General features: G+C 44.2%; 1 protein-coding gene across 2 annotated transcripts; it reads left to right on the forward strand.

Moving 5' to 3' along the window:
• The first annotated feature begins 4,616 nt into the window (after nucleotides 1–4,616).
• Nucleotides 4,617–16,735, forward strand: LOC143823156 (glutathione S-transferase-like). Of its 2 annotated transcripts, none has more exons than XM_077309145.1 (7): nucleotides 4,617–4,782; nucleotides 8,927–9,033; nucleotides 9,755–9,806; nucleotides 10,978–11,110; nucleotides 13,925–14,066; nucleotides 14,722–14,853; nucleotides 16,404–16,735. In XM_077309145.1, exons 2-7 carry the CDS (start codon nucleotides 8,947–8,949, stop codon nucleotides 16,521–16,523), a joined length of 666 nt encoding a protein of 221 aa, XP_077165260.1. In that variant the 5' UTR covers nucleotides 4,617–4,782; nucleotides 8,927–8,946; the 3' UTR covers nucleotides 16,524–16,735. The 2 variants fall into 2 exon arrangements, with proteins under 2 accessions (XP_077165260.1, XP_077165270.1); XM_077309155.1 differs by lacking the exon at nucleotides 4,617–4,782 and adding an exon at nucleotides 6,894–7,040.
• Nucleotides 16,736–19,157: the final 2,422 nt, after the last annotated feature.

The following is a 19,157-nucleotide window of genomic DNA, read 5'->3' on the forward strand; positions in this document are numbered from 1 at the left end:
GATGTACAAAAAAACAGATATATGTAAGAGTGGTCAGAATAAGTCATTGTCAAATGAAATCAAAGTCTTCCAATGGACAGCTGACAGGTTCTGTAGAGGACACAGCTTTGTCTTTGCAGAGAGACCTGAGAACATGCAAAACAAACATCTGACCCTAGGGATGTGCTGCTATATGAAACCTGTACTTATAGTCAGAATCCTTAGGTATAACATATAGATGCACAGATAGTTTCCTCAGTTTCACTGTGCATGTCTGTCAGGTTTTCTTTGTCGTTCTGCACTATTTTTCCTCTCTCCAGTTCTGAGTTCACTTTCTGGTCCCTGGTCCCCTGGGTTTCCTGGGAGTGCTTTTGTTCCAATTTCACCCTCATTTTGCTTCCAAGTCAAAGGTAATTAAAAATTGTATGAATTCCCTTAGATGTGCTCCCCACCCTTTTGCTGCCCCCCCCAAGGTCATTGAAGGGCATTTTGCTGCTCCACCAACTCTGCATCTCCTGCCATCCTTTCCCCCCTTGTTTTAAAATGCTTGTGTTTTTTTTTTACAAGTGGCATGAGTCTAATAAAAGGAGACTATCACTAGTCTCAGATGGTTGAATAAAATAATTAAGATGATGGGGCAGTTTAAAAGGAGCTGTGCAAGGTTTCATTCTCAGTTGGCATTGACTTGAAAGGGGGTGAGGAGAAGAGGCAAGTGGCAGTACCCCAGTGCAAAAAAAGAAAAAAAAAAGGATTTCAGTGCTGCATGCAAACAAAATAAATGGGGATTGTCAGAGCTGAATGAAATTGACATGAGATATAAAGAGAGGCAGACACTGGGGCCCATTCCGCACAAGGATCAATGTGGCAAATTGCTTGCAGAAAGAAATAACGGAATTTAAAATAGTGGAATTCAGCGTAATGCATACCTGCCTTTGTAGTGGAATCCAGTAGCGTTTCAATCATTTCCCACAGGTTTCCGGTCTCGCCAAAAATCGTTAGAAAGGAAGCAATTTTTTCCGTGCCTTGTCCCGCCCCTGGCCGTCAATCAAATGAACAGCCAATGGGCGATTGTTATCATGCTCCGGAGAAGCCCCTTTCCCTTTAAGAACAGGGTTTTTTTTAAAAAAAGAAAAAGAAAAACACATGTTGCAACGAATATGCCTTGATTCCTTGCTTCCTTGCTTCCTCCTAACGTAGCTGGCAGCTGGTGTGTGAGCTGCCGTTTCATCGTTGCCACGCTCCCCCGAGTGAAAAAAAATCCCCCCCCCGTGCACAGTCGCGATTTTCAGCCAAAAATAAAGGGAACTTGCAAACGGGGCTGTATTGTGCTTGATGACTTAGAGGAGCTTTAAAGCAGCTCTGTGGAGGGACTGCAGCTGGAGAAGCCTCACTGGGTGAATGAAGCCTCGCCGGCTTGTTGCTCTCCGCTTGCTCCGAGAAAAAAAAATGGCGATCGCTTCACCGGAAGTTCAGAGGAGAGAGCCAGGGGGAGGGACTTTGCTGAAACCGCAACAATGTTAACGCACAGGTCTTTTCCCCTAGTGTTGCAGATTGCTTGCAAGAGTGTAGTGCTTTTCGGATGGTGAATCCACTTTTCTGAATTTTCCTTTAAGTGCTACAACGAATCACTTTTTGCGGATTGGTTTCAGGAGTGTGGCAGATTGTGTGTGATGTCGTGCATAACTGCAAATTAGTAGTGTTTACAATTTGCCACACTCCTGCTACATTTTACTTGTGCGGAATGGGCCTGGGATGGGAAGCCTAAAACTTTGAAAACATTTTCCACTTTAATGTTTTAATGAAGACATTTGGGGGGCGGGGACCATTTTGACAGTCTCTGGAATCCTAATAGTAAAATGGTGGCTGATTCTTATGGACCTTCCATAAACCACAAATTAAGAATAGCTTGGGCTAGAACGATTTGAAGGAAAGAGTGCAATCTACACAGGACAGGCTTTTAAAAGCTGCCAAGAATATGACTAGAGTGCAGGATCAAATCAGAGAACTGCAAAGAGAAAACTACACACATTTTACAAGGAATGCCAGGAAAATAGCATCACTATGCAGATGTGCTACTGCATTGACAAAATACGTCTCCAATTTTATTTTTCAGTTTAGTGGCATGGGACTAAAATAGCTTTCCAGAGCTTCTGCCAGACAGCTCCTCCCGCTTATAAATTGTCGCCTGGTGCAAAGTGTGGTGGATTTGTAGCCGACTTTGCACAGGTGTAGACACACAAGTTAACAGTGATCACAGTTTCCTATGTCAATGTTAGTGAGTTCTGCCATGCATTCTGTGCACTCATCATGTTTCCCCATATTATGAGATCATGTAACTCTTTCCCATTTTTGACACTGACTGATAACACAGCAAAGAATAACTTAATGCTCTGTGATATGGAAAACAGGGCTTCATAACTGCTTAGCAGTCTTTATTTTTTTCAAGTATTATCAATTTCAACATTGGGGGCCATTCCACATGACTTAAATGTAGCAGAAGTCTTACCTTTGGTAAACGCTACTAATTCAACGTTCCACATGACGTCGCACACAATCTACAACACTCCTGCAACACTCCCGCAAAAACCGCTTTGTTGTTGCGCTTTTCAGGAAATCGGGAAAAGTGGATTCCCCCTGAAAAAATCGCTACACTTCTGAGCACAAGCTGCCAGTGAAAGACATGTGTGTTCTCAATGTAACGGTAGAAAGAATGTCCTTCCCCTGCTCTCGCCCCTGAACTTCTGGAGAAGCGATCGCCATTTTTTCCCCCTTAGACCAGGGAAAGCAATAAACGAGCGAGGCTAAAGTCTCTCCACAGAAGTGATTAAAAGTTAAACAAAGCCCCTACTGCAAGTGTCTTTGAAGTTCCCAAGCACAACACAGCCCCTGTTCAGCACTGCCTGTAATTTCGGCCGCAAATCGTGCCCATGGGGGGGATTCTTTTTTTTTTTAATTGAGGAGCATGTAAACGATTAATCGCCAGCTCCTACGCCAGCAAAAAAGGTCTTTCTGAGACAATGAATGAACACAGAATCGTTGCTATGAATGAACACATATTCGTTGCTACTGGTGCTTCCAGCTTTTTTTTTTTAAGTTCTTAAAGGGAAAGGGGCTTTTTGGGAGCACGAACACAACAGTTCAGTGGCTGTTCCATTTTATTGATGGCCAGGGGTGGGAAGAAACACAGAAAAATATCGCTTCCTTTGTTGCGATTCCAGCGAGACCGGAAACATGTGGGGAATGAATACAACGTTACTGGGACTTCTATATTCCACTAAAAATAAAGGTATGTGGAATGACGAAATTCCACTATTTAATATAGCATTTCTGCATTCTGAAAACATTTGGCAACATTGGTCCTTGTGCAGAATGGCCCTGGGTTTCCCCTTTTGCCTGCATTGCCTTCCGCTACCTTTCATTCAGTGAATGAATGTTCAGTTTGGTGTAGTGGTTAGGAGTGCGGACTTCTAATCTGGCATGCCGGGTTCGATTCTGCGCTCCCCCACATGCAGCCAGCTGGGTGACCTTGGGCTTGCCACAGCACTGATAAAACTGTTCTGACCGAGCAGTGATATCAAGGCTCTCTCAGCCTCACCCACCTCACAGGGTGTCTGTTGTGGGGAGAGGAAAGGGAAGGCGACTGTAAGCTGCTTTGAGACTCCTTCAGGTAGAGAAAAGCGGCATATAAGAATCAACTCTTCTTAGTCTTCTAAAATGCATGTGCAAAACCAGAACCATGAGAGTATAAGTGGAAGATGCCTGCTGGATGCTACAGTGCAGCTGTGACAGGGCAATTTCATAATTTCCCCCAAAAAAACAAACCCTTTGGACACTACCCCCGACGTGTCACAAGTAACATTCCACTCAGATTTAGAGAAAATGTGCCGCTGTATAATGACAATATCAGAAATAACATACCTATGGGCACTGACAGCTATTTTAATACATTTTCAAGGATTTAATAATTTTAAATTGATTGTTGGTTTTATATTTTAATATGTGTGTGACTGCCACATTGTGATGTCCACTGGCCTCAGATGGCAAATCTGAGAGGGGTGGTATACAAATGGAAAAAGTAAGTAAATAAATCACATTTCCAGAGGAAAAGGAATGTTGAGTTAGGGGGACACTTGATCAAGATTCAAGGCTTACTGCTCTGAATATCTACAGTAACTGATGCATGCGGAATGGGCCCCAGACACCAGATGGAGAGAGAAGGCTATAGAAAAAAAGGCTCTTGGGGCAGATTCCACATGTCTGATGGTTGGCAAACCTTTACACACCTGTGCATGCATGCACATACCTGAAAAATCTGGGAACAGTGGAGCCAAAAGCCTATAGAATAAAGGAGCAGTCTTGTTCTAGTATTTTGTGCATTTTATCTGGGTTTTAACCAGTTGATTTGCTCTCTACTCATGTATATGTGTGCACATAGAGATCTGCAAACTCAACATTAAAACTCCTGCATATGCAGAATGGAGTTGTAATCTAAACAAGCTCAGGACAGTACAAACTAGGTTATCTTCAAGAGTGTCCCAAGCCTCCCTTTTAGTTTTGGCAGCCTCTGACTTGACTATTCCCTTGGAATTTGAGCCGGCTAACTTTCTGATTAATGTTACCATAGCAGAGATTCCCGCCCACCCCTTCCCCGCGGCTGGAGGAAGAGACTACAGTGCTTCTTTGTAAGCAGAGTAGGGAACACCAAATTGTTCCTGAAGCAACAAGGATTATATATTCTGCTAGCAGGATAGATCCAGGGATCCTCCTCCAGAAAGGTGGACAAAACGTTGACTTCAGACAGAGGTTAGTAGTACCAAGTAAACATGTTTATATCCTTTGCTGGCTGAAAGGTTGTCTTAAAAAAAAATAAAGCAGGACAAGTGGATCAAACATGTCCTTTTCTTTTGCTTTGAATATGCTAAATGCAGTTCAGTGGGCAGCTTGCAGTAGCCAGGAGAGAAGGGGATGAAGAACTTAAAGAACTGAGAAACTGAATATTAATAAGAGAGAAAGTGAATGTCAGAGAACGGGAAGCCAACTGAACGCGTCATCGGAATGCAGAAAGTGGGAAGTAGCAGATGGGAGAGCTCAGCTTGCTTCTGTATGGGAACCCATGAGAGGGAGGACTATAGTGGAGGTCCAGGATCAAACAAAATCCCAATTTCCCCCCCTTCCTGGTTTGCACGGGGATCAAGCAAAAGCCACAGTTCCTAGGCTCGGCTTCAGGACCTCTTCACCCAAAATAATCACTCTGTCCATCTCCTGATCGTTGTCCTCCTGAGAAAGGATTTTCGATACCAATATTTTGTCAGAAAGAGTTTTCATTGCACTGAAACTAATTTATTTTTAGATATGTCGGGGAGACTCATTGTTGTTACATTGGAAAGTTGTGGCAAATTAAATGGGGGGGGAGATAAAAATGAAAGAATTATCTTTTTAAAAAGTCTTGTCCAGTGAGCATCTTCTCACAGGAATTCCGACTGCTTTCTAAGTGGAGGATGTGGTTGCCAGCCTCCAAGGAGCCTGGAGATCTAATGGAATTCCCTCCATACTGCCCTGTTCCTAGCCAATATTGGGAGGGAGCCACAACCTTCTTGGCAGCAGTTTACAATGGAGGGGATGGATTAGCCCTCTGAAAAAAATCCTGTGGCAAACTGAGCAGACGGGCTTCTGTGGTGCTGACTGTCCATCACAGTGGATCCAGACAGCTGTGCCAAGCATGATGGGTAATGGCTCACCCATCACCTTCTCCTGAGCTCCCATGGGCCAAATGCCGTGTGGCACTGCCAGTGCTGGCTCCTGGCTGCTGATTGTGGTTCATAGACTTTTCTGCTACGTGAAAGAGCCATCTACCTTGGGATTTGGGGGCCTGGGACTTCTCTCCATTTGAAAAATTGCCTCAGGGTAGAATATACTCATGGCACTATGGCAGGACTCTTGAGGATGGCCCCATGCCCAGGAACCAGAACAGGGAGATGCCTGCTGGTGCCCAGCCTGAGGTTGGCAACTCTAGCAATGCAGTTATGACATTAATCCACGACAATCAAATGTGGGTGGGGTTAGACAGGTCAATTCTGGCGACACAAGAGGAGTGGGGGAGGCCTGGAGACATTCCTTCCTGTGAAGAGGCAGTGGGAGTGGCCTGGTCACATCCAATGGGTGGGAGTGTCTGGGTGACCCTACTTCCGGGGGCATGGCGGGGAAGCACAGTCAGCTGACAGCACTTCTGAGGTTTCCCAAAGCCTGTAGAATCCTGGGGACAGTGGGCATCTTGCAGCGTATCTCCTTGGGTATCAGTCCCAAGCACCTCTTCTGGAGGGCTTTGCTCCCAAGGAGATATGCGTGGGCTCATGCTGCTTATGTTCCAAAAGCCCACACCTCAGCCAAGCCAGCTTCCGATGCCCTTGGAGCATTAGATGTCAGAGCCCAGGCACATCTTGTGGGCTGGATCATGGCTTGTTCATGCATGCAAGCCTAAGAGTTGGCCCCAGCAGCCATATGGGCCCCCTGCTGCTGGAATGGTTTCTCCAGGGAGAGGTTGCTGCCAAGATTCTAGATCCTCCCAAGGCTAGCAAGCAAGCATCCAACTGCAGTTGTCTTTTAAGGTGCCTCTCCATGTAGCTTGCCAAGGCGCTTGCTGGTGAAAGACCCCCAGCTTACCCCTTCCCTCCTGGAGATCCATCCTCTTGCAATAAGCACTCCTAGAAGAAGGCCTGTATCTCTTTAAACTTTAAACAACACCTCCCCCCACCATGTAAAACTTTCTTCAAATGCATAAATGCAGGAGGACGTAGGAAATGATTAGATTAAAAATATTACCCCATATCTGCACTGTGTTGTGTAATGCCAAGAGCAAGCCTTTCCCTTTATGGATTAATCAGTAGGACATCTGTACTACAGGTGAAAGTCTTGTAAAACTCAGAGTAGGGTACCCCCTCCTGTTTGCACTGGAGCTTGTCTCTTCCTGATTGACTGCTTTCATATTGCTGTGGAGCTACATAAACTGAGAGGCATTCAACTTTTTGTGCAGAAGAACTTCCACCTATCCAGGAATTCCTGAGGTTAGTACTCTGGATTAGGAAGCTTATTCCATAGTACACAGCTCCTGTCCTTATCCTCAAGAGAAGACATGTTGTAGGGACAAGGCCATAGGTCCCAGCTGAGATCCAGAGGGGATACTTTCCCTCCTCCCTTCCTTCCTGAACATTTCAGGTGGGCAAAGTTATGCTTGAACAGGTACCTGCTTACACAGCTGTAAGCTTTCCCCTCTTTTACTCCCTTTTACCTACAGAGCCCAAAGCAGGGACTAGTGCAGCAAATGGCAGTTCTGCAAAGCTGTGTTTTAAGGGGGGAAACAACAATATTTGCTTGCCACTATCACCAAAGAGAAGCATGTTTCTTGCACTGAGCTTCTTGACCTGTGGTTCATGGCCTTCTGCATGCACAGCTTTCTTCCAATTAACACTAAATTTGAGTTGGTCTCCCTTTAATTTCAATCCTGTGCCTATATGCTCTGCATACCCATGAGAAAGACTGAATAGTCTCACAGCACTAAAGTTGTTTTGTGTGGGGTTAGTCGCTCCTTATTGGTCAATTTTCACTGGGTATGTTTTTTGAAATTGTAAGAAGAGTTTATTATCCAGTAACCGTTTTAGCAGAAGATTCCCCCGCACACTCTTGAACAATGTGCTAGCTTCAGTATTGCTTGTCATTTTCAGTTTTTTATTAAAGTTGCAGAATAAAACTAGTGGCCAATACTGCAGGACATCCTGGGAGCTGCTCAAGCTGTTGCTGCAAGACTTGAATCTCTAGTCTCTAGAGCAGGGGTAGTCAAACTGCGGCCCTCGAGATGTCCATGGACTACAATTCCCATGAGCCCCTGTCAGCGAAAGCTGGCAGGGGCTCATGGGAATTGTAGTCCATGGACATCTCGAGGGCCGCAGTTTGACTTCCCCTGCTCTAGAGATTCAAATAACACTGTCAGGGTGTCAGGGCTGACGGACTAGCAACGACACTTCTGGATTAATAGAAAGCTTTATTGCTAAGCAGATCAGAACACCTAGACGTCCAAAGTCAAATCTAATCAATACACAAAATGAATTCACTTTTGCAGGTTCAATTTCCCGCCCAAAGCAGACCATTTTCCCAGAGAGCAAAACCCCCTCCTGCAGGTGCCGGTCTGGGATCGCTGCCAAGGATGATAACCAGCTCTTCTTTCTCAGAGATAACACTGTGTAGCTTAATTGTTACAATAACTAAATCACTACATAGACCATTCAGGGTTATACAGCAAGAGAGACAGGAATACAGAGATACAAGATGGAACCGCTCAGGTCAAGCATAAATCATGGTAGCAATCATGTGATTCTGACACAAGGAAAAGCTGTCCCTGACATTGCTTTTTCCACCAGGGATCTTACAAAGCATTGATGTATCGCTAGTCTTATGCTATAACTTTAAAACTTTAAATTGATAAATTGGAAAAAATAAGCACTACTGAAGTTTGTACATCAGTGATGTGGGGGGGGGGGAGAAACTTCTGCTAAGTTGACTACTGGATGGTAAATGCAGCTTTTGGAGACTCTCTTCAATTTAAAAAAGCACACCCTATGCAAAACTGACCAATAAGCAGAGGTCAATTCTATCACACAATGTGGGTGCTGGAGGAGCGACCTCTAAGGATCAGAAAGGGAGGAGGGAATTCAAGGGAATTGTTGTGCTTTTGAATTACCTTTGTCTTGGAAAATGTGGGGAAACAGTGAACAAAAAGCTGAGAGCAGTAGGTGAAAAAATATCCATGCAGATATACATGCACAGGGAAATTGGGGTAAAATGCAAAAAATAACCAAAAAACCTGAAAGGAATGCACAGTGAAAGCGAAGGAAAACACCAGTACCTTAAAGGCCAACATTGTCTTTTTACATATTAGTTCTTTTGATCTGAACAGGAGCCCAAGAATTTATAACCATGGCCAGTAAACCCAGACTCCATTACTACGAAGGAAGAGGTCGCATGGAGAGCATCCGGTGGTTATTGGCAGCTGCTGGGGTTGAGGTTTGTTTTTATTGCTTAGATAACTGTTATTTGGAGAACTGTGAGAGACAACTCCATTTATTCAGGCGTCGATGTTGTAGGCAGTGGCTGATCTGTGTGCAGATTGAAAGTGATACTGTCATCTTAGGGCTGGGGAATTCCAGTGACCATCACTGGTCATCAAAGGACAGTCAATCAATTTCAGCATAAGCTATCTGGTGAGACAAAATTGAGAGGTAGGGATATGTATGCTGTCCAGAACTCCACAGAGAAAGGAAAGGATACTTCAAATTTGGACAAGGTAGAAGTTGACAGTATCTATATCTCAAGTTTCCTATTCGGTATGGCGTTCCTTCATAATAAACGGCTTCTATTTCTTTTCTAAAGCAACACATGTAGTGGAAGAATTACTGCCAAGGATCATCCCCATTCCCCTTACTGTGCAAATCAGTCAACATGTTGCATATTGAATTGAATCTAATAAATGGCAAGTGGAGTGAAGGTTCCAGAAGCATCTGGTCAACCATTCCCCCCTAGCAGATGTGAAAATAATCAGTGGTGGGGTATAGTCCTTTGTCTCTAACATCATACCTCTCTCCCAAGATTCCCAAAAAGTGATCATAAAAGAGGAAATAAATTAGGAACCTGCTACAAGTTTACTCAAAGGCTTCAGCAGTAGTGACATCGGAATTCTCTAGCATTCATGAGATTCCTCACCTCTTTTGGCACTTTTACTTTCTAGTATGAAGAACAGTTAATTAAATCAAAAGAAGACCTAGAAAAGTTAAAGAATGGTGAGTAAAATACAATTGTATATGTCTTGACTCTATGAGCCATTCCGCACAGATTCATTGTAGCAGGAGTGTGGCAAATCGTAATCGCTACTAAATTGCAGTTATGCACAACGTTGTAGACAATCTGCCACACTCCTGAAACCGATCCGCAAAAAGCACTTTGTTGTAGCACTTCCAGGGAAATCCCCAAAAGTGGATTCACGCTCTGGAAAGCGCTACACTCTTGCAACCAATCTGCAACACTAGCAGAAAAGTTCTGTGCGTTAACAGTGTTGCGGTTTCAGCAAAGTCCCTCCCCCTGGCTCTCTCCTCTGATCTTCCAGCAAAGTGATTGCCATTTTTTTTTTCTCGGAGCGAGCGGAGGGCAATGAACCGGCAAGCCTTCATTCACTCAGAGAGGCTTCCCCGGCTGCAGTCCCTCTGTTTTAAGTCACCAAGCACCACACAGCCCCGTTTGCTGGTTCCATTTATTTTTGGCCGAAAATCACGCCCGGGCACGGGGGGGGGGATTTTTTTTCACTCGGTGGAGTGTGGCAACGATGAAACGGCAGCTCACACGCCACCTGCTAGCTAGATGGGTCTCTCCGTTGCAACGAATCAACGCAGATTCGTTGCAACGTGTGTTATTTTTTTTAAACCTGCCTTAAAGGTAAAGGGGCTTTTCTGGAGCATGATAACGGCCGCCCATTGGCTGCTTGTTTGATTGATGGCCAGGGGCGGGACAAAGCTTGGCAAATATCGCTTCCTGGATAGCGATTTTTGCCGAGACCGGAAACCTGTGGGAAACAATTGAAACGCAACTGGATTCCACTACAAAAGAAGGTATGCATAACGACAAATTCCACTATTTAAAATGGCGTTTTTTCGTTCCAAAACCAATTTGCAACATTGATCCTGGTGCGGAATGGGCCTGTGTATTTTAATGTAATATTCAGAATGATATCTTCTTAAATCATAGTAGTTGGACAGCTGAATATCTGTCTTAGGTAGCTGACCAACCAGCCTTATTTCAATTAGTTTATTTATCCAACCTCTTGTTTTTCGCTCTGGAAAGAAGGTACATAACAATAAAAAGCACAATGCAGGAGTGAAGCTTAATTTCCCAAGAAGAGATGTGCTCCTGAAACCTGCTGCTGTCAGATCTCTTAGTGTCTCCTCTTCTGTTCTCGAGATGGATCCCTGCTGTTCCAGCAAGTGCCCATGGTGGAGATCGATGGCATGAAAATGGTGCAGAGCCGAGCGATCCTCAACTACATTGCAGCAAAATACAAGCTCTGTGGGAAAGACCTCAAGGAGAATGCCATGTACCGTAACGTTCCCTACATTCACTGCTACATTCATTATGTTAATACTGTTCATACTGTTAGGGAGTCTCTAGTTTGTGGCATAATCAGCTGATGGGCCATGGATCAGCATATTTCAGCCACTATTAGCTGGGACAAAAATTATGGAACAATGTGAACTTTATTGACCTCTCACACCATTTTTATACTTCAGAGGTGTCTGTTTTTTTCAGCATGTCAGGTGCTAAATTTAGAATCCAAAATTGTGCCTGGCATCCTACATCTATGATTTTCATCCATCATATCTCAGGACTGAATGTGCATTTTGCATTTTCTTCGGAAGAGTGGGCTGTGCCATCTCCTGCACATGCCCAATAAGGCAATCGCATGGTAGCACAATTTAAAATGTCAGCCAAAGATATGCATGCGGACACTTGCAGGTTGAAGTGCAATTGCTTTGCAGGTGTGCAGATGTGTAGTTTGCATAAAAAGACACCACCCAAGATATTTTGGAATAATAAGGCCACAGCTTTTATTACCCTCCTAGCAAAGGAGAGTTGTTGTGGCATGAGGAAGAATCCAGCGATGAAGTGGTCAACAGACCGTGAATACCCCAAAACCTCAGATGGCGCCCTGGAGAACCATCCTAGGCATCAGCCTAAAGGTGGGACTCCTTGCCATCTGAAGACCCACCCCGGGAAGGTGGTTTAATGAGGATCCAATGGGCGTAAGCCTCTGTCTGTCTCTCCAAACCACCTGACAATGCGAGCCTGCCTAGCCAGCTGGGTTGACATTCCACTCGCATACGCGCCGGTCTCTTAATGAGACCCTCAAAGATGGAGGGAAACTGATGCGCAGACCAGTTTCCCCCTCCCAAAGGATTCTCCCCATGCCAACCCACCACTGTGACAATAAACATCAGGAAAAAGAGAGGAAAGAGGCTGAGCACACAGGCTCAGCCCCTTTTAAGGGTGTTGGACACGCCCACTCCTCCCCTGCCCTTCAGAGCCACAGAACAAAGGCTCTTCAGGGTGGCACATCAGAAAGACGCGTCTTTGCTTTTTAAGCTGCCGGGATCACTTCTCCGCAGCAGCAATAGGAGCCTCCGGTAAGTCGCGGCTTCTTATTGTCTGAAGAGCAATTTTGTGTTGCTTTTTGTTCCCTTCCTGCACCAGCCCACACTTCTTGCAACTTCTCCGCATTCCCTAGATTCACATGACACTCAAGTTATGCAAGAAAAAGTGTGTGTGTGTCGTGTCAATATGCACTCAGTCACCACACATGCATGAAGACAAAGCATGTTGGCCACCGTTACATGACTGTTTATCAGCATGGAAGTTAACAATAGGGTGACATGAAATAAACTTTAAAAAAAATCAACATTAGCTTCCTCATTGAAATAACTGCAAATTGCCTTCCATGTAGGAGGAAATTGTATATTTTGAAGATTCACAAACTGTGGTGAAACAGGGACTGCATTCAGATCCACTCCACAAGAGCCAGAGTTTTGTGGAGAGATTTTGTTATTCTCTGGGACTTTAAGAATGCAGAAATGGGATTTTACTCAACTGCGGGAAAGAGGTCAGTCATGACAGACAAGAGGGGGAAATCCTTTCCCTCAGGAAACAGGGTAGTTGGACTCTTTTTCTGCAAGGACCTCAGCATAGCACACCTTCCTATCACACATGCACTCATGTCACACTTTCCTGAGAGTAGCACTGTAGAGTTCCAAAACATGTTTTGTTCTTTGTTTCTGTAAAGATTTCACACAGGGAGTTCTCTTTTCAAAGGTCCATGGAAGTTTGGCTTCTTTGTAAATGGACCGAATTAGCACTGGAACAATCATGCCTGTATGCATAAGGGGGAAGGTTTAACCTTACTCTCAGTACTAATTTCCTAAACTGAATTTGAACCACGTAATTTGTATTTACCCTACTTGGACAATAAATATGTAGCCTCTCCCAACAAGGTAAATACTTTTTTTATGTCAAGAATATTGTGTATTTATGTGGCTGTAGTTTTTTAAACCCCTTTTTCTGTTCACCTAGAGGGCTGCTATTAAAAGAAAGAAGCTTGGGAGCTTTGAACACGAACCTTGAGGCATGCTTGTCTCATTTGAACCATTGTCTTAATTTCTTTTTTTAATGGTTGCTATACAATCCAGTTCTGAAAGTTTTGGTATTGTGTATATTTGTTAAGTTATGGTAAAGTGATCAGAAATCTGGGGCCACAAGGTGGGACATGCTGCCGCGGCGGCAGCAGCAGGCAGGCCCTCCCCTCCTGACTGGCCTCAGAAGGGCAGTAGCAGGGCGACGGCAGCAGGCTGGCCACGGGGCATTTAGAAAACGCCGTGGGACGCAGGGCAAATGCCCCAAATGCAAGACTGTCCCACCAAAGGCGGGACTTCTGGCCACATTAGGTTATGCACATATTGGCTACAGTCTACCAGCAAGCTGGTCACATTCTTTCCCATTCACTTGCTGAAAGTGTCAAGAATAAAACTAATCTTTCCTACACTATGGATTTATTACATGTATTTGGATAATCTACTCTTTCTTCCCTTTCTTGGCAATATGGCCATAATAATTCTAACCTTCCTGACCAGGTGTTGTACTTTGTGTGAAGATATGTTGTGTCAAGGAGTTTGAACATTCAGTAGTGCCAAGTAATACATTCCAAATATTATTTGTCTGTAGTCATATTGGTATACTTTATTCTGAGGAAGGAATACTTCCACTGTTAGTGAAATTGGCTTCATTAAATTCTGTGTATTCAAAATGGCATATTAAATCTCACCAGCTAACTGGTGTTATTTCTGTACTCTTTTCTGTTCAGAATGGACATGTACATTGAAAGTATCATGGATTTGGGTGAAATGATCATGATTCATCCTTTCAAGCCAGCAGGTGAACAAGAGAAAAATCTTGCACTGATCCTCGAAAGGGCCACCACCAGATACTTTCCAGTCTTTGAAAAGGTATGAAGCAGCTTAGTTGACCACCATAGCTCTGTGGTCCAGTGGGTTTGACAGCATCTGTTCTTCAGTGTCCCTCATTTCAATCTCATTTCATATACCGCTTCTCAGATATATAAAATTCATTTTTCTTTTCTAATCACCAGCTGAAATCCTCACTATGGCACATCAGAATGCCTTACTTTAATCTAGGTTTACTGAAACTTCTGATAGCTGAGTCATATTGCTTTTGGGGGGGCGGGGGGACCCTAGAGACACACTTAAATCTGAAAGTAAACCCTTTTTGCTTGCCATAGTGTGTTTCAATATGGGACCCTGATCTGCATGTTCAGCGACTGGAACATAGCAAATGACTCATACACAACAGGCATCCTCTTCTGTAAGAATTTTGTTCTGCACTGGATCTTTCCATTGGCCAATTACTCTTCTCTCAATGCAGCGATTCAGCAGATTTATCCTTCTCCTAGAAGACTGGAAGGATCTATGACATAAAAGTAGTATCTTATGTAGAAGGGCAACCCATAACCACTCTGTTACAAATCCTTACCATGAAATATTACAATTGGGGGGATGCAATTTGTTTGAAGGGGTCCTTTATTTTGTATACGCTAATTTCCTAGCATAACCTGAGCTCCTTAACATATTTCCTGTTCTGTAGGTCCTCAAAGATCACGGTCAGGACTATCTTGTTGGAAACAAGTTCAGCAGAGCTGATGTTCAGTTGCTTGAAGTCATTTTAATGGTAGAAGAGCTCAAACCCTATGTTCTGTCAAAATTCCCTCTTTTAAAGGTAAGCCCTTAATAATCCTTAGCAAATTGTGAAAGATTTGGAGAGGCCCTTCCTTAGCCAAATTCACTGGAACCCGATGAGGCTCTTCCGGTGACCAAACACCAAACAGAGCTGTAATCAATAATGCTCCATGTCAGTGGAGATTTCAACTACCTTCATGTAAAGCCACAGGAAGCTGGATGCTACATTTAGATTCTCCAGTTATTCAGGGTAAACGTGTATCAGTGTAGATTAATTATTGATTAATGCCAGACAGATCCTGGAAGGATTTTAAATTTGAGTTGTTTCTGTGGGTGCTGTACATGGGACATGTCTGTAGAACATGCTCACTGTCCCTTCGGATTTCATACAGGAGCAACATCTCAGACTCAAGATAGGTATAACTCACTTTCCCACAAGGGTGGCTTTATTAATTCAACAAAGGCAGTAGACACTGTTGATATTCTTTTCTGTGTGCATATCCGCTGCTCCTGTTTCAATGAATAAGACACCCTCCATAGAAAGTGCTCTACATATTCCTATGTGGAGTCCTGGATCTGGATAACTGTATACCAGGGGTAGTCAAACTGCGGCCCTCCAGATGTCCATGGACTACAATTCCCACGAGCCCCTGCCAGCTGGCAGGGGCTCGTGGGAATTGTAGTCCATGGACATCTGGAGGGCCGCAGTTTGACTACCCCTGCTGTATACCAAGACATCTGGCTATTTGGAGTTCCTATTCTTTGCAAGCTGGTCCCTTTGCGACTTTCAGTTACCTTTCCCAACCCACACACTGTTACTGCCCTTCATTTCCTGTGTCTCCTCCTGTAAGTCCAGCTGCTACAGTAAATTAAATTTAATAATCTAGTCGCACTTAGGAAATATTTGTCTTTGATTAAGATCAAAGAGGGGTTATAAGCATCTGATAAATAAATATTAGCTGATTGTTATTTAGGTGGTGTCTCTGACACTGAAAATAAGTTCTCTGTAATGTCGTACCCTGGTACAACATCCAATACAGGTGTGATGATAAAATGTAATAAGCAAGCAATGCAATACATAAAGTGTATTCCCTCAGGACATGACTTTACTACAAGTATATATTTCAGTTTCTCTGTCAAAATACCAGCTCAAGAGCAAACAACCAATCCATGCATCCAGTGTAATGCAACTGAGGCTTTTGATGAAAGCTCAAAGGCCGAAGCAGGTTCAGTTTTCGCTTCTTTATTTCAGATTTTCTGAAATTTTTAGATTCCAATAGTAATATTCAAATAAAAAACAATCATTATGTATCTGAATATTAACACTGGAATCTGGAGAAGGCTGCAATTCGAAACAAGGACTACGATCCAGATAACTTGTCAGAAATTGGATATTGGAAATGGAGAACTGAACCTGCTGCCTGCTTGAAAAGGCATTTTAATAGATGCCAATTTTTTTTCACAAGAAGCTTTGTTACTGATTATCAGGGTACATCATAACCTTAAGTTCTTCAGAGGACAAATGAATCTTGAGAAATGGCACCTTCGCTTGCTAGAAAATTCTTGTTTCTTTTTTTTTTCTCTGTCTAGACTTATAAAGAAAGAATAAGCAACATCTCCACAATTAAGAAGTTCCTGCAACCTGGTAGTGCAAGAAAACCACCATTGGATGAAAAAGAGTATGCAGAAGCCATCAAGATATTCTACTGAGTTAAAATCATGGCTAATGTAGCTGCAAGCAACAGACTATAATTGGGACACTTTGAACAATTTCAAGAGCTCAAAAACGTACAGGCGCATATTCCAGAGTAACTATGGTACCAAGTTAAATGTTCAACAAAACAGGAAGAATTATAACGTAGAAACGGTTTCAGTCACTTGCCGTTACACTCAAACACAATAAAACATACTGTTGTATTAGGCTACATGACTTGTTGACTTGTGGGTAAGATGTCTGAGCTGACATAACTGCATTGAACAGACACTTTTTTTCAGTGGTAACTTACAGGAGTTTGATGGGCAAGAAATAGATACCTGTACTGACCTGCTGGGCCACACACCAGCTATCGGTTAATTAAACCCTTGTCTCGGAAGCTGACCAAATTGATAGACAAGCTCAGAGTTAAAGTCCAGTCCAAAGAGTCTAAGCCAAGGGAGAGCCAGACTGGCGTCATTTGTTAGAGGGAGTGCCAAAGCTGTACTGTGGTTGAGTAGCCGGGAACAAAGTCAATAGCCAGACTGGAGTTTAGAGCCAGGAGTGGAGTCAAGGAACAAGCTGAGGTCAGCAACCAGGAATCAATTCAAGCCTTGCTGAGGTCAGGAACCAGGAGTCAGTCAAGCAAAGTTTCACCATAGCAAACCAGACCACTGAGTGTCTAGGAAGGTGGACAGGAAATACACACTTTGCACCCATGGAGAATCTTGCCCCAAGGTTCTCCTAAAGTACACCAAGGCTCGGCGGAGTAGCCTTCAGCCAGAGGACTTGCAGCTGGGCCTAATCCTCATCTGAGGAAGGAGCTGCAGCTGGACCCCTTCTAGATTTACAGTGTGCTGACAGCCATGCTGATCTTCTAACAGCTGTCAGATCTGCATGCTGCTCTGGCAAGTCCTAGGAGACTGATGGGGTCTTATCATTGGCAAGCATGTAGGGCTGGGTATCAGTCTAGCTGGGAGCAGGCCACTCATCATCCAGGTGATTAGGCAGGCCCTGATGCTTGATGGCAGGATCTCCAGGTGGTGCCAGGAGTGTGCTGGGCTCAGGCAGTGCATCTGGGTCAGCTACAGCCTCTGGAGCACCCTCTGGGGGCTCAGCCAGAGGCGCTGCCTGTGCAGGCATAACAAGACCTGTTAGTGTGGTCAGAGTAAGCAATTGGCAAACCAAATGAAAGTTTTTCCATGAACCACTGACTGATTTTGCAGGGGGCACAGTTTTAGACTTGTGCTTTGGCCTGCCTACCAGTGTCGATCACTGGCCAGCCAATCCTCTCCCAGAATGGCTGATTGACAGGTGAACTTCCAGTGATTGGTGTGTTTTTTTTTTAAAATACTCATTCATTTAAATGCCTCTCTGCAGAGGCACATATCTGCCTATTTGTTGCTCCAGGTGGTTCTCCATTTTTTAAAAACACTCCCCATCCCCCAGAAGAAGGGAGAGGGAGGTGGGTGCGAGGGTGGGACACTGGAGGCGGATGTTGTGCTTCTTCGCCTCCATACCTTTCTTTTGCTGGCGGCCTGCTGGTTGTCTGTTGGGGGGAAGCGCTTTTAGTTTGGTGAATCCACCCTATGTGATTTCCCCAACTAGCACTTTAAAATGGTGGATGTAGTGAGAGTTTGCTTGCCAGATGTGGGAGCTTGGTGGTGTCATGCGGAGCAGCTGGAATACAGCGTCTTCACAAGGTAAGCATTTCACTATATTTATCATGCGCAGAAAAGCCCAAGGTCTTCTCTGGAAATAGAACATTTCATTGGCCAGTTTCCCCTGATCACATTTGAACCTTGCATTCGTTTGCTCTCAAGACCCTAAATGACACCTGTATAAGCAGAACTACAGCTCTTTGTACCTCCTTCCCAAGCAGTAGATTTACAAGCAACTAGCTGACAATTTATAGATAAGATCTTCAAAATTCACAGAGGAAATATGACTTTTTATTGTTCAGTGTTGGCTGCTTGTCCCAGACTTGGACTCACACTTACCCTGCTCATTATGACATTTCTCCCTCTGCCCCATAAACCTAAGAACAATGGCAGAATGCCAGCTCTAGGTTGGGAAATATCTAGAGATTCTGAGAGTGGAGCACGAGGAAGGTGGGTTTGAGGGAGGGATGGCACTCCAATGGGGTATAATGACACGAAGCACCCTTCCCAAAGCAGCCATTTTCTCCAGGTGAATTTATCTCTGACCCTCTAGAATGACAGCTCATCTTCAGACTATAAAGATCTGTTCCCCTGGAGAAAAGGACTACTTTGAAGAGAGGATTCTGTGGCATCGTACTCTACTGAGGTCCCTGACCTTCCCACCCTGAATCTGGCAACCTTATTCTCCCCGACCCTTGTGGATGGCCACCTGGCAACCCTCTTTCCAAGCACCATATTCAAGTGTTGAGATGCATATGTCTCATACAGGAATGGAGCCCAAAAAGGTAGGACTGGTAGGGGCAGCCTGTTGCATGTGAACTCTGTTAAAAACCTGAGCCTGGCAATACATAGGGGCTTTCCGCACCGGGATCCTTGTAGCAAATTGTTTGCTGAACGAAAAATCGCCATTTAAAATAGTGGAATTCGCCATTATGCATACCTACCGCTAGAAAGGAAGCTCTATTGCCAAGCTCGTCCCGCCTCTGGCTG

The sequence above is a fragment of the Paroedura picta genome, chromosome 1, assembly GCF_049243985.1.
Source record: "Paroedura picta isolate Pp20150507F chromosome 1, Ppicta_v3.0, whole genome shotgun sequence".
Lineage (NCBI taxonomy): Eukaryota > Metazoa > Chordata > Lepidosauria > Squamata > Gekkonidae > Paroedura > Paroedura picta.